Source organism: Melampsora larici-populina (assembly GCF_000204055.1).
Source record: "Melampsora larici-populina 98AG31 unplaced genomic scaffold MELLAscaffold_120, whole genome shotgun sequence".
Classification (NCBI taxonomy): Eukaryota; Fungi; Basidiomycota; class Pucciniomycetes; order Pucciniales; family Melampsoraceae; genus Melampsora; species Melampsora laricis-populina.
Genome location: NW_006768884.1, coordinates 1 through 16,732, shown reverse-complemented (window position 1 = coordinate 16,732; position 16,732 = coordinate 1). Strand labels below are relative to the sequence as shown.

General features: G+C 39.8%; 1 protein-coding gene across 1 annotated transcript; it reads left to right on the top strand.

Moving 5' to 3' along the window:
* Positions 1–16,110: 16,110 nt before the first annotated feature.
* Positions 16,111–16,725, top strand: MELLADRAFT_114177 (uncharacterized protein; the record flags this gene model as incomplete). Its single annotated transcript, XM_007419029.1, has 1 exon — positions 16,111–16,725. One exon carries the CDS (start codon positions 16,111–16,113, stop codon positions 16,723–16,725), a length of 615 nt encoding a protein of 204 aa, XP_007419091.1.
* Between the last annotated feature and the right edge of the window lie 7 nt (positions 16,726–16,732).

Here is a 16,732-nt window from a genome sequence, read left to right as displayed (position 1 = left end):
GACCTCCACCTGCCTCCGACTCAGTCACCGGTGTGGAAGCCGGTGTTCTCAGGAAACAACACCACCTATGAATCATATGAAACCTTCTTCACTTGCCTGACATATACGACCTTATTTGGCCAAATACCTTATTTGGTCAGATCATATCATCTTGTATCACACAAGGAACGTTTGAAAGGTATGATTTCAGTTCATTATCACCTCTTCTTACCTAATGATCTAGCTGATTCAATATTTCTCATTTTGTTTCTTCTTTGTTTCGCTCCAACAATCTCCCATCAAATCTCGTTTCCAAATACATCAAGCTTCATTTTGATTCCAAATGGACAATTCTCAGTAGATATTTTCTCATTAAAATCAGATTACTCATTCACTCAGAAGCAATGTTTTTTGACTTCTTCATTGGCGCCGATTGAAGGCAATTAAGAAGTTTCCTCAAATTGATACCATCAAATTGCTTGAACAAAGGCTAATCAATCAAACATAGTGCTACCTGACTTCAATCAAACTCAATTCGTCCGGCTTAAAATTGGCCAACCTGACTTCAATCAAACTCAAATCCTCACGTTTGCAATTTGCCGCCTTGACTTCAATCAAACTCAAATCGTCATTTTGTCAAATTACCTAGCTTCTATCTAGCCATCTAGTGTTCAAATTTTTCAACCTTTGATTCTACCACCACAAATTTTATATGTTTCTGATTTTATGCCATCATCTCGGTCAGATCAAGTTATTCAAAGATGCCTCAATTTGATTCAATCAAATACCTTGAAAGAAGACTAATTAACCATTGTCCAGCCTTACATCAAACAAACTCCAATTGTCACTCTGCCAATTTGCTGGCATCTATCTAGCCATCCAGTGTTTGAATCTTTCACCCTGGGAATCTACCACCATGTTTTTCAGCTGCTTCTGTTGCTTTGCTATCATCTCGGTCGGAACAAAGTTTTCTCCCGGCCATTACCAACTGATCACTTCAACCACCAAGTCTCTTTGACTTCTACAAGCTGTGAAACCACGTTGTGAAGCTATAAAGGTCGTCATCAAAAGCAGTCTCGATTTCCATACAAGCCTCTTGCTACCCCGGTTAAACCAAGCTACACAATTTGTTTTCAATTTTTTTACTTGTCTTGTCAACAAACCCTTACACAGTAGTCTAGTCAGTATTCTATCTCAGCCCCTTGCCTTTTTATTAGTCTAAACGCCACACTCATGTCTATTTTATTTTATTGTATTCCTTCCTTGCATTAGTCTAAATGTTGTTCTTCCCAAAATTAGTCAGTTTTGTTTTGATCAACTCTTGTTCCGCGAGGGCTCTGATGCCCCTAAAGCTTTTGACCAAACTCACGAGGTGACCATTGATATTGTGTTTAAGCTCCATGCTCACAATTCAATGCCACTTGCGGACGCGGTTCCTGCAAAGGTCACCAATGGATGTTGGTCCTCTGGAATCCCCAAGTCTCCTCTTGTGGAATCTAAGACCTTCAACAACGGGGAACCAATCGAGTTCAAGACTTGCCTGTATGGCAAGTCTTTGAATGATATCAAGAAACTATGCGCCAGGATCTGTGATGTGCATGCCCTGCTGATGGAGCAGCTGCTCTTGACTAGTGAACTTGCTCTTTTGATCATTTGGAAGGGAGTGGTGGGTCGCTCCAAGGTTCTTATTGATGGTTCTAAAGGTTGGTTTGAATATGTTGAGTTGCTTGAAAAATTGAAGAAGAAAAAAGGTTCTATCATGATTCTTCACAAGGACGAGGCTTTGAAGGCGCAAAAGAACGCCAAAGTAAGTATTTTATTATCATTTTTTATTTGCTTCTTGGTGACTGAATGTCCTCTATCACCATGTCTAACAGGTCACTGCGGCCAAACGTGCCGTTGCTACTGCGGCTGGACCGGGTTTGGCATTGGGAACTCACGATGTCAAAGCTTTAAATGCCTGATTAGCAGTGAGTTTATCCCCTGGTTTCGTTCTTTTTTTATGTTTGGTATGGGATGGTAACCAATGCACAAAACCAGGCATCCAAGGCTGTGGTCAAATTACATGAGACCACAGCCAAACTTTACCACCAGCACGCTGAAATGTCCAATGGAGGTGATGGAGTTGTCCTGGTGGCGCCTTGGGATCCCATGTTTCAATATTGTTTTACCCTTCAATGTGCCTTCGAGTGGGCCAAAGCCATTGTACATTTCTCACTTTCATCCCTGGCCATTCACACCTTTCACACAAGACTGACAGTCCAATGGTTTATGTTACTCCATTAGGAGGCCAAATTGGCCACCTACCATACCGCGCCAGATACTAAAGAATACCGTGCTGAAATGGCCAAAACTCGGGTTATTCATCGCTCAATGAACGTTGTAGAACTTATAACCCAACAAGGGTTATACAGAGCTGGAAGAGGATAATCTACTAATAAAATGACTAGTAGAATTTGTCTGAGACTGCTCCTCTAAAACAACACAATCAGTCAAAGGCTCTGTTGTATTGAGTACAGATAAGGCACCAGAGAAATATATCTTTCACACGTATTTTAACTTCAAAAGCACAATTTTTATTACTATCAACACTGCTATAGTGTTATTCCCAAATGATAACTGAAGAAAATAAGCAATATCTTAATGATATTATTCCCAATGAGTCTTTTTGACTATAATACTAAAGTAAATTTCTCTTTATAGCTATAATAAAGGGTGTATTTAAGTGACCAGGTACTATTAACATAAGTTTATAATGATAAACAAAATAATAACTATGTGAATGATCAAGAAAAAAGGGGAACAACAATCCCAAAATCATCTCAAAGTATATATAACAATGTACTCCAACTTTTACAATGGTCAACAACCTCAAAACTGTTACGACCTCATAGAGTGACACTTGTACTTGCACTTCTGTGAAATGTACGTTGAGTATAGCCAAGGCGCTCGTGAGCTGCAGGCTTTAGTCCTCACTTAGCAATCTAGTTATAGTACCAGACCACCTTTGCCTCACCTTGCATCTCATCACGCTACCTGGATCCTTACATATTGCTAAGTCTTAAACACTCGAGATCCAAGATTGAAGGCAACAGAAAGAAATCAATTCAAAGATTAAAAGAAGAAAGAAATTGAAAAAAGAAATTAGGAAAAGAAAGAAAAAGTTGAAGAAGAAGAAGAAAAAAAAAGGAGAAGATAGAAGAAAGAATTAAATCAAAGAAGCAAAAAGAAAGTTAAAACAAAGAGAAAGAATAGAAGAAAATTTAAGAAAACTCACCTCAAAACCTTATCGACTGAATTGGAAAATCTCATTACCCCACAATCTGCAAAACTTTAAATCACAAAATAGATCTGTCATTCCAACTTTAAACCCGAATAATCAGCCACCACGCCGAACTTCACAGTACCTGACACGCCATCTGAAGGTGAAGGAGAGTTCGAGGAAGCACGAGAAGCTCAGATGTCTGAAATCAGTTTAGAAGATGTGATGAAGAAGATGGAAGAGAGTAGATTGAGGCAGTTAGCTGAACAACGTTGGCTAGAATTGAAACAGAGTGTTGAACGGAATAACTCAACGATGCATGAAACAACCGCAACAACTCCGATAGCTGCTCCTTCAACAACACCAATCCCTGAACGACAAACTCCTCAACTTAAAGCGCCTAAAATCGCAACCCCAAACAAGTTTGACAGGGCAAAAGGGCAGAAGGCAGAAGTTTTTGTCAATCAAGTCAGTCTGTATATGCAAATGAACGCGGCATCGTTTATAAACAAACAGGCCCAAGTAGCGTTCACGCTATCTTATATGGATGGAAAGGCCAGTCTGTGGGGACAATTGTTAACTGATCAACTGCTAGATTTGGAAAAGATGCATCATGTTACTTGGAAGAAATTTATTGAATCATTTAAAGCAACATTTTTTGACACTGAAAGACTTGCCAAAGCTGAAAAGGAGATACATGCACTAAAACAAACTCAATCCGTTTCCGATTATTGGATTAAATTTGCAGAGCTTTCCTTAATTGTCAAGTGGCCCGAATCAGTTCTAATTTCCCAGTTCAAGCAAGTTTTAAAAGGTGACATACGAGTTCATATGATTCGAGATGTATTTGATGAAGTAGAAGACATGGCAAGATTAGCGATTAAAATCGATAATGAAGTCAATGAAAGAAATCACAATTTAAATCATCAAGTTCAAAGCTCAACAACGCCGACACACACGACTACAGAACCATCTCCAATGGATTGTTCAGCCTATAGATTCAACATTTCAACAGATGAATACAAAAGGAGAGGGATGGCAGGAGAATGTTATCAATGTGGAAAAGTTGATCATTATATTGGAAATTGCCCGGAAAAGAAGAAGCAAGGAGGAGGAAGAGGAGGTTGGAGAGGAAGGGGTCGTGGTTATTATGGTGCATTCAGTATATTCAAATCACGAGTAGCTGAAGTTGATGTAACAAAAGAAGAGGGTAGCAAAGCAGAAAGCTCAAAAAATGGTGACGCTCAGGAGTGCTAGTTGTGCCCCCCCTGAGCGGAAATAAGTTAACTGTAGACTGTAGTGATATCACATCCCTTGAAATGAAAGATACTAGGATAATTGATGAAATCACAATTTTTGATGTTAACCAAGCCACAACTGTAAGAGCTCAAGCACTAGTTGATAGTGGAGCAACCCATGAAGCCATGAGCAATAACTTTGTTATGAAGAACAACCTATTCACTGAGCCCCTCAAGACCGTCAGGAGCGTAACAGCTTTCAGTGGTCACGAATTGAAAGTTACTCACACCGGTGACTTCATTGTAAATTCCAACAACTTTAATACACCACCGACCACATTTATTATCACTGAGTTAAGAGACAAGTATGATGTTATACTGGGAACGCCGTGGATCAAAGCAAATCATCAGAACATCGACTGGACAGAAGGCAAACTGAACTCTGAAAACACAAACATTGCAGTCATAGAAACGACTTTGTCAAAACCGAAAACCGCCTCGAAAGCCTGTGGAACAGAGCCTGAAAGGCAAGCTAGGTTCATTGACGAGGGGGTGGAGTGTTTCAACTCATTAACACCCCCACAATGTGAGTATTTCTCGCTTAAAGATTCTAAAGTTGAAGACACAGATAACCATCAGAAACACCATTTAGAAATCCTTCTAGACCCAAACGAAAAACAAGAGGATAAAAACATACCTGCGGCTGGTGGAAACCAAGCTTTGTCAATGCCGAAAACCGCCTCTGAGGACCACTTGGACTGGAAGCCTATGAGGCAAGCTAGGCAACTTGACAAGGGGGTAGAGGTTAAAATAAACTCATTAATGCCCCCGCAGAGTACATGAATTAATTTTCCTGTACCCAAAGAAAAAGAGTATACTGGCAAGCATAATTTTCCCTTAAAGCAGACATTCCGACGAGTGCAACCAAGCATATTACGATCAAACTCGAAAATTTGACAACTGCGCGAGTCAATGAAACCTACGACTGCCATGATTGACGCAGCGAACGCATCATGGAACCTATCAGCAAGAATAGCGGCAGATCAGATCAAAGACGTTGCAGTACAGACAGCGGCTGAATTGGTTCCTCAAGAATATCATGCTTACCTTGAAATGTTTGAAAAATCAAATTCCAATGTTTTACCACCACATCGACCTTATGATTTTTGAGTCGACTTGATTCCTGGTGCCACGCCTCAAGCTGGCAAAGTCATACCTTTATCACCAAAGGAAGGAGAAGTCTTGAATGAGATGTTGGAAAAAGGACTTCAGAACGGAACAATTCAAAGGACCACCTCTCCTTGGGCGGCTCCAGTGCTATTCACGGGGAAGAAGGATGGGAACTTACGCCTGTGCTTTGATTATCAAAGATTGAATGCAGTTACAGTGAAGAATAAGTATCCATTACCGCTGACAATGGAGTTAATTGATAGCCTTCTCAACACCGATAAATTCACCAGTCTAGACATGAGAAATGGCTACAATAATCTGAGGGTACGTGAAGGAGACGAAGGCAAACTCGCATTCATCTGCAAAGCTGGTCAGTTCGAACCATTAACTATGCCGTTTGGTCCAACGGGAGCTCCGGGATTCTTTCAATACTTCATTCAAGACATACTACGTAACCATATTGGACGTGATGTGGCAGCATACCAAGATGATATACTTATTTATACTGGACCGGGAGTAGATCATGAGGCTGTGGTGAAGCAAGTTCTTGACATCTTAAAAGCGCAGAATGTCTGGCTCAAACCCGAAAAATGCAAGTTCTCCAAGAAAGAAATCTCATACTTAGGACTAGTAATATCCCGTAATCAGATAAAAATGGATGAAAGTAAGGTGAAAGCTGTAAAGGATTGGCCATCACCAAAAAATTTATCAGAGGTTCAGAAATTTCTAGGATTCTCAAACTTTTATAGAAGATTCATTCACCATTTCTCAAAAATAGCACGACCATTGCACGAATTATCCAAGAAAGATGTTGAATTCAAATGGAATGATGAGTGTAACAAGGCGTTTGAAACTTTGAAAAATGCTTTTACAACTGCACCGGTATTGAAATAGCTGATCCGTACAAGCCATTTGTGCTTGAATGTGATTGTTCTGATTATGCGTTAGGAGCGGTTTTATCACAAATATCTGACGACAACAATGAACTTCACCCAATTGCTTATCTATCATGGTCTTTGATTCAAGCCGAAAGAAACTACGAGATATTTGATAAAGAGTTGTTGGTAGTCGTGGCGTCTTTCAAAGAGTGGAGACAGTACTTGGAAGGCAATCCAAACCGCCTCAATGTTATAGTGTACAGTGATCATAAAAACCTTCAGTCACTAATGACAACTAAAGAACTAACACGTCTCCAAGCAAGATGGGCAGAGATTCTTGGGAGCTTTGATTTCGAAATACGGTTTCGACCTGGACATCAATCGACAAAGCCGGATGCACTTTCTCGAAGACCGGACTTAATGCCCAAAGAAGGGACTAAATTGACGTTTGGCCAAATCCTGAAGCCCAAGAACCTCCCGAAGGACGCTTTCATTGATGAACTGGAAGTTGCTGAACTGTGGTTTGAAGACGACAACTTGTTTGAAATTCAAGATCAAGAGATGGAAACTGGCAGTGAAGAAGGTGAAATCATGACAAACGCGCCCATTATCAGTGACTTGGAATTAAGAGACGGAATCAAGAGGAAAATGAACAATGATAAGGATATAATGAAAATCAAGACATTATGTGAAGAGATGCCAAACTCAAAATTATTGAAAGGTTATCATATTGAAAATGAAATGTTATACTTCAGGAACAAGATTGTAGTACCAAACGATAAGGACTTGAAGATTCAAATACTGAGATCTAGACATGACAGTAAGTTGGCAGGTCATCCTGGTCAAATGCGAACACTAGCGCTCGTCAAGAGAGCCTATCACTGGCCGTCGTTGAAAGCTTTTGTCAACAACTACGTCAATGGTTGTCAATCTTGCCAACAGGTAAAAGCAAGAACGGAAAAACCTTTCGGCACACTCCAACCGCTACCGATACCTCAAGGCCCGTGGCAGGACATATGCTATGATCTAATCACTGATCTTCCCATGTCTAAAGGGTTTGCCTCGATACTGACAGTAGTGGACAGATTAACTAAAATGGCTCATTTTATCCCCTGCTGTAAGAATATAGATTCGAAAGAGTTAGCTGGAATCATGGTTAAGGAGGTATGGCGACTCCACGGAACACCAAGCACAATCACCTCCGATAGAGGTAATGTGTTCATCTCAAGAATGACAAAGGACTTCAACCGAAGACTAGGAATCAAAACGCAGTCATCTACAGCATACCATCCCCAGTCAGACGGCCAAACTGAAATTACGAACAAGGCTGTAGAACAATTTATAAGGCATTTCACCTCTTATGAGCAAAATGATTGGTGTGACTTACTTCCTTTTGCCGATTTTCATATAACAATAACAAGCACTCAGCAATAGGAGTATCGCCATTCAAAGCAAATTACGGCTTCGATGTGATGTTTACAAACGTACCGTCTACCGAAAGATGCTTACCAGCAGTTGAAGACCGAATTACACAAATCAGAGAAGTACAAAAAGAATTGAAAGATGCCATGTTACTGACACAAGAAAATATGAAAAGGCAGCACAAGGAGAAATCAAGGCCTACGCCGAATTGGAAGGAAGGAGACAAAGTATGGTTAAATAGCAAGAACTTGTCAACAACTAGACCCACAGCTAAGTTTTTGCACCGCTGGCTAGGACCATTTGTTATTTCATCTAGAGTTTCAAAAAATGCTTACCATCTGTTATTACCCAAGTCAATGAATAGAATACATCCAGTATTCCATGTCAATCTTATGAGAAAATTTGAAGGTAGCAGAATAGAAGGTCAAGATAAATCAGCACCGCCGCCAATAATTATAGAAGAACATGAAGAATTTGAACTTAATGAAATATTAGATAAACGGAGGAAAGGCAAGAAAATTGAATATCTAATCAACTGGAAGGGATATGGCCCGGAGTATGAATCATGGGAACCAGAGGAAGGTCTTCAAAACGCAAAAGAAATGATGAAAGACTTTAACAACCAACATCCAAATTCAGAACTTAGATACTCACGGACACGGAGAAAGAAGTGAGGGTATGGCTTTTTCCCCAAGTGGGTTTTTTAATGCCACCCGGGGAAAGATGCTAACCTGCAAGAGGAGGTTGAGAGATAAAGGGGGGAGTGGTGTTACGACCTCATAGAGTGACACTTGTACTTACACTTCTGTGACATGTACGTCGAGCATAGCCGAGGCGCTCGTGAGCTGCAGGCTTTAGTCCTCACTTAGCAATCTAGTTATAGTACCAGACCACCTTTGCCTCACCTTGCATCTCATCACGCTACCTGGATCCTTACAAAAACCAATCAAATCCACCCAGAAATCCCTAAAAACCCTATGATGACGCAATGTAATGATTTTGTTACTAATAAATGATGTAATTTTCACAGCTAAAAGTGATCAATGACGCAATAATATGATGTACAGCACTCCTTATGATGAATACAGGTGATTTTTTCCTTGTAAACTAGCTGAAAACCAAATTTTGGGATTACAATTTTTTTTAGATGTGCTCCAATTTTTGATTACTAAAGTGCATCTTGTAGCCCTCATGTTACTGATCATTTATGCCACCCATATGACCTACAGTCAATCCAGTTTTGCTTGTCCAATCAGATTTTATTTATTTATTTATTACAGCAATACAGGTAATCCTATAAGCATGAACATTTGAGTCATATGCTTATGCTTATTTGGAGTTGCAAGTGTTTAGTTTTGATTGAACCTGTCCCCATCCCCAACCCAGACCAACCTTTCATCCTCACTTGCATCGTTCCAGCTTGATCTCATCTTTCATAGTCCGTCCTCTTAGGCATGGAACTTTACTGTGAGTTGTGAACCCGTCTTCAGGCTCCGAATTCAATCTATTTGCTTCGATTCACACCCCAGCTTTGAAGAATAGTTCTGACTTTGATTTGAACCTCTTAACCATGATTTAAACCTTTTAGCTTCTATTCAAGCAACACAAGGTCTACAAATCTCTTTATTATGACTCAATAACTCCTTTGGGTTCAAGGTAAGCTTTGAATACAACCTTGAAGATCTCGATGTTTACTGATTGACTCAATCGTTCCATTTTCATTTGTCTTGATCAACTCTAAATCTGTCATATCATGTTTGAATCCATTGCTTCAATGTCTATTTTGCTGGCTTGTATGACATTTGTCCCTCTTGACTTTGTAATACAAGAATTTGTGAAATGAAGTCTATCACCGTATTAGTTTGATTGCTTTCCAAATGCATTGATCCCAGGTCACAAAGCAAGGAGATATAGAACTTGAAGTCACAGATGGTGTGATGTTGAAGAGTTCTGACACCAAGTCACAGAGGAACAAGGCAGTTCATCATGACCAGGAACTTGGAAGTAGAAAAGCTGTGCGTGTCTAGATGCATCTACAAATTTCATACACTCTGAGCTCAACTTGCGTATCTGATGAGACACGGAGTACTCATAGTTAAAGGAAAGCATCCAGAGACTGTATCGATCATAAGAATCAAGGATAGTGATCCAGGTTAGGTGTTCATTTTATTGATGTGAGCATTTGGATGGCAGGTACAAGCTTTCTATCACAAATCAGAGACACTTCCATCCTTGAGTACAAGTACAACAAAATACAAAAGCACATCACTCAAAGAGAAAAAATACAATGAGATCCTTGAATGTCAATAGATGGGTGCGAAGCTCTGAGCAACCATGTTACTGAAGATTAGCAATAGACAAGTTACAATCGTGAATCAACAGTATCAACACAAATCAACTTAAACAGGATTGATTGTTGCCGCTGGATTGGATTTAGTAAATTGATCGATCTCCGAAGTACTGTGAAATGTCTGAACCAATGACTACATAGAGCTTGAATTGATGGGCAGGAAGGAGTCAAAAGAAGTCAAACATTTCAATTAGCGGGTGTTTAGTTTTGAGTCAAAGAACACGCACACCTTGAATTAGCGATAAGATAAGGAATCGAGTTGATGAACTTGAAAGTATCTGATGAACGGACCAGGATATCGAACCCGCTGGAAAGATAAGGAAGATATTCAGCAATCAGAGGATTGTATCATCATGAGAAAGACATTAAAGGAGCTTACTTGAGTCAAATCCAGTCAAGACCAAAAGGGTACCATCACGGAATGAAAGCTTGAAAGATATACTCAATTCTCAAAGGATATGGTGAGGTAGAGAGAAGGGATTGGATGATTCAAGCAATGCATGGATGGGATCGGAGGCAATGGATTGGTGCCTATTGGTGCTATTGGTGCTGATGAGTCGGCAGCACCGATTGTGATCGGTGGACAGCCCCCTTCAATTGGATACACTTCAATCACGATTGAAGGCTATGTATGCTTATAAAATGGCCTGTATTGGCCTGTATTGATGAGAAAATAAAAAATAAAAAATGGGAATGGACAAGCAAAACTGGAATGACTGTATTTCTGATGAGTTATGAGTAAGATATTGAGTTGTGAAGTTAAGGTTTTTAGTGTTACATGTTGACTTGTGACTGTAAATTCAAGATTCACACCAATTCCTTATTTACCTCATAAATTTTTACATAAACCTCTGCTACTATTGATTTAAAGTTTGTACATTATGTAATCCACCATTTTGCGTTGAATGAGCTATCTACCAACCTAATCTGACGTCATTCGTCATATGTAATGAGCTGAAAACCTTCATTTTTGACGAAATTCACCCATTTTCTTCACTTTTCACAGCTGCTACTCTCTTTTTCTTGCCCATGTAATACAACATCATCTTCTATAACCTTAAAAATCCCGGAAAATACTCTTGGCAACCTTAAATTCCACTACCACTATTACCACTGCGTCCACCACCTCCCTTCTCGACGTCGAGAAGGGTAGAATGGTCAGAGTTTGGTGCGAGAAAGGTCTTTTCAAAAAAATCGTTTCTTCCACTCATTCAAAAACTCAGCAACCCTAAGCAGCCTAAAGCTATTTGAAAACCTAGACAGCTCAGACCTGCGCATCACCGTACCACCTGATTTTATTCAACTGAACGATTCCCCCTTGCCCATTCAATCAATATTCCTCCAAAGGATGCATTCCAAACGAAATGATCAATAACCATCCTAGTAATATCCTTTCAACCAATAATCACAACAACAATCCTAGCTCAAGTACTCTACCTACCTTAACTTCTATCAATAGCAACGATTATAATGTTTTGTTAGGGCTGGATGATTTGTTTGTATCGATCTCAGTGGTAGATGTGCATTTGGTTTGCCCAGAGGTCACACTCGGCTGAAACCCAAAGAACCAGCTTGCGAGTCAAATACCAGAGATAAAGAAAGGACCTGTGACACGAACCATGTGACACACTGTAGCTGTTAATGCCCCTTTAGGCCTACCACCACAGAATGCATCACAAAAACTCGTAAGAAACCATTGAAATGCTGGTTCTGAAGTGTTATCGTCGGGTTTCATCTGAAAAAGTGCTGACCACCCTGATATCACTCATTTTGCGTGGCCGTGAAAACAGACAGAGAGAATTTGAAGTAGTGCGCATATAATCAAGTTTGAATGGTTTGTGAGTGTCACCTTGGATGTCACGCGTCCAGAGGTAATATCACCTGACTGTCACAAGGCCTCAGTGAACTTGACATGACCGAGGGGGCCGAGCAGCGTTCAACGTGATCAACACGTCCAAGATTCCGTAAAGCCTTCTTCACGTCGAATTCTAATTTCAGCTCGAACACGATTGAGACACCAACTGTCCTGATTCAATCATCATTCATATACCAATCCACATTCGATCTCACAGGAAACATCGCCCTCTTGGACTGAAAAATGTCTCAACCACGACAAAGCTTAAACCCACCGAATTGACCTCCAGAAGATGAATCAGAGCCAATCCCTTCCCCAGCTCAAATGTGGGATGAAACAACTACATTAGTTCAAGATACCACAGAAGTCATCAAGGAAGGTATAGATGAAGATCCTGAACTGGTTTATCAAGCACTCAATCAAACTTTTAAATGGTTAGAAAGATGTCGAGAAAAATTAGAAAATGGGAGGAATGAAATGAATCGTGAGTATCATCTTTGGTAAAAAAATATTCTACGAGTCTTGAACTACTGATCGATTTTGAATATTCATTTATTTGCGCAAAGGAAGGTTTCGAGCGTCAAGCTGAAGCTAAGCAAGAGGCTTTGGACAAGATGAAAGCCAACTCAGTGGTGAGAGAAACACAAGCAGAGATTTACGCACTCGAACAGGATTCATATGAAGAAGCGAGAAAGTTGAAAGTTTGTAACGTTCCATCCTCAATTGCTAAAATCAGTCAAAGAGCTAACCAGAATGCTGGTTTAGGAGCTTGATAGTAATGTAGGGGTCACCAAGGCTCAAATCGCTCGTTTGCAAGCTGAGTGCGAACAACTTGAACATTATGAGCCTAGTCGGTCCGGCGACTTTGTTTTTGGTACTTCATTGTAAGTTTTACATTCCAAGATATGTAGAGCCGGTATTGTTAACATTTATCATTACAACTCAGATTGAAAACCAAACTTAATCATGAACTCGGGTTCGTACAAGTACCCCGCCGGACAACATCTGAAAAACCCTCTGACAAATTATTTCTGTGTAAGTTTCACACTTGTACCGCTTGACCTCGTCTTCCACTCATCCCTCGCTAATTATCCTTGGTTGCATGATATTCAAACACAAAAGGATGTGATTTACATCCTGAATCTTCACGAGTGGTCCGGAAAGCTGAAAATAATCGAGATGGATTTGTCTTGGGTAATCAACTATGGGATTTGATTTCACCTTGAGTCGAGCAACTCCGTCACTTTGACAACTTGTAAATCAGGACCTGTACTTTCCAGCATATTGTAATTTTACTCCAGGATTTATATCTCTAAGAACAAAGTTTTCGGTGTGTGTTCTAATACCTCAGTTCATCGCGTTGTTTGACCAGATAGGCTCAGAAGGTGCGACTGGGCTGTAAAGTAAACAATCAAGAAGTCAATATTCTAATACTCCCTTGCAACGTACTCGTCTATTTTTGAACATGATACATGTGATTTTCAGAAACCAACCTGTGATCCCAGACATCTTCACTATTAGGTCTTTCCAAGATCTTCTCAGCTTTCCTTTGATGCCACAAACCAGCACATTGTTCTTTATCAAGAGCTTTCAAACTAAGACAAAATTTGAAATCGTCCAACTTTGATGGACATGAATGATTTGATTCACCATAGCGATAGATTGATTTAAGTTGATTTGAGAGTGAATAACATAATAAAAGGTTATCAAAGGCTGTTAGACATGAGATTGATTTGTTGCCTGAGATTAAGTGAGTATGAAGTTCTAAGGAATATCCTGAGGCTGAGAATCTAACGTCTGAGGAATTCCCTGAGGCTCAATGGCTTCTGATCAATCACTCGTGCATCTCTCAGTCTATGCTGAGTGGGATACTCAGTAGTGAAACTAACCCGCAATAAAGTTGGAACAAAGTTGAACCAAATCGGGACCTTCTACCCTTCTCGACGTCGAGAAGGGAGGTGGTGGACGCAGTGTACATAACCAAACTACACGTGTACCTCTTGTTTACACCGCGGGAATCAATGGGTTCGAAACCCAATTGGAAAAAGTTGCGGTGACAGGGTCCGCAACTTGCTCCAATCGCTAATTGCGTTTGCAATGTGTTCACAATTGGTTCGCTGTACATCATCAATACCGTCACGGTTGCAAGCTATCAGGCTTTGTGCCATGTTTCAACCTTGTTCAATTTACCTCTTTATAAAATATTGGAGCCTCGTTTTAAGATCAGACACGGCAAGCATTGTCTCTTTTGAGCAGGTGACAAAACTTCTCAGGAGTACTCACCACAGATAAGTACCCTTTAGAGGGAGTATGCACCGGGGTCCTAAGCAAATCATTTCATTTAAAACAATGTTCAATCACACCGGATACATCTTCTGGCATAATGTATCAAGACCATTCGAAAGTGCTATCACGTGCCTAGCTGCTACTAGCTTTGATTGTGCTCTCTCGAGGGCGTACAGCGAACCAATTGCGAACCAATTGCGAACGCAATTAGCGATTGGAGAAAGTTGCGGACCCTGTCACCGCAACTTTCTCCAATTGAGTTTCAGACCAATTGATTCCTGTGGTGTTACCAACTTCAAAAAAGTACCTTTTCTCTAATAACTTTTGTTTCTTCTTATCAACCTTCAAGATTAAAATTGTTACAGTATACTATACTGTTGTTCTTTCCTATTCTAACCTCATAATACCCATAACTTTATTTTTACTACCCCAAAAACCATTTCTCAACCTGTATACCTATATTTTCGAATTTTTCTTATGTTTTTCTTTCTTTCTTATTGTAATGAATTTGTGAATGAACTCTAATGATCTTAATAAGTAATGTGAAATAAAACAATGTAATACCAACCCAATGACCAATACATAAGCCTATAAGAGCTTCAATTGATCCAAAAACCTCCATTTCGAATTTTCTGTCCTGCTAAATCTTTCTAATCAACTGGTAAACTACTTATTATGAATTTTTTAATTGATCCCTTAACACTACCCAAAATTTAAAGTTTTCCGGGCAGAAAACTAAATTATTTCTATTACACAATTACACAATAACAAAATATGATACTAGGGGCATTTGAATGTTCAAACCAAATTTATTGCACCCTGTGATTATCAATTGGATGAGCCTCATATCTTATTCAGCTAGTCTAATGTCAAACTACATGGTATGAGGCAATATCTGATTATATTACATTTTGTAATTGTGAATTAAATTATTCAGAGCTCTTATTATGTTACATTTTGTAATTATAAATTAAATTATTTAGATATCCAATTCTGTAATTAAATATTTTTTCCAATGATCAGACAAAGAAAACTCAGGTCTCAGCTGCTGACTTACTCTGAGCAGCTCTGAGCCTGCCCATGTACACGTACTTGGTTTGTTGTTAGGTTGTGTCATAATTTGGTAGTGTTTTTATTATAATGCATTATCTATGTACATCCACAAGGTGAGGCCACCTTTGTTGTCGACTTTACACCGCACATTAATTAATTCTACAGACATGACGTATCAGATCTTGACCCAACAAATTATCAGGTGTGAGTGAGTTATTCTTATCAAAACCCTTTCATGATTGTAATCAAACAACAGATGATTGACACCTTACCTTCCAATTCCAACTTCTTCCAGATTGATGTCACCAAATCATCAGCAAGCCCACGGTAAGATCAACTCCGATGGCCCATTGTTGCTGAGAAGTTATAAGGGTCTTCACAAGATTATGTTTGAATCTTTTTCTCGATCTGCCTCATGATCAATCTCACACATCCGCCCCTCGCTGATATTATCTATACTTTTAATTAGATTCTTCTTGCCGACGGTATGTTTTTCTCTACTCCAATCCCTTTTGACATCTCATTTTGATTTTGTCTTTAACTTCAATCTTGCTCGTAATTTTAACTGATATTTGATCTTTTCTCGCACTCCACTAATAGGGTCAATAATTCCCAAGATGACCAGATCAAAAAAGAAATCCACCCCCACAAACTCTCCAAACTCACATGATCAGAACAACGCAACAACCTCCACATCTAAGCCCACGATTCCTGAAAAGCAGCAACCCAAATCCGAAACGACATTTGACATCCCGCCTAAACTCTCTACTTCCGATAATTCAAATAATGTATACTTTAAAATTGAAACTTTAGATGACAAACTCCGTACAATCATCTTACAGCATGATGCTGAACAAAAGCTTCAGGAAATCACCTGCTTGCAGATGTATCAAATCTTAGTACACTTCAACCCGGCAACCAAGTCTCGCCCATATCATAAGAAGGCCCTACTGACAAACAATTTTCTAGCCAACGTACTTCCTCTCGTCCGGCCATATGCCTTACCCGCGCCGACTACACAGCCCATGCAAACGAAGCAATCGATTGATAATGATTTTGACCCTCTCAGTCGGAAAACAACTAAACAACAGCTCACATCTGCTATTCGCAATGCTAATCCCAAGTTTACAATTGCACCTGGCTCTCGCACAGATAGCTTGCTCATCCTTTATAAGGCGTTCGGGATAAAGACGTATCCTCTACAGCAGCTGCCGTCCTGGGGGCCCACCTGATGACGCC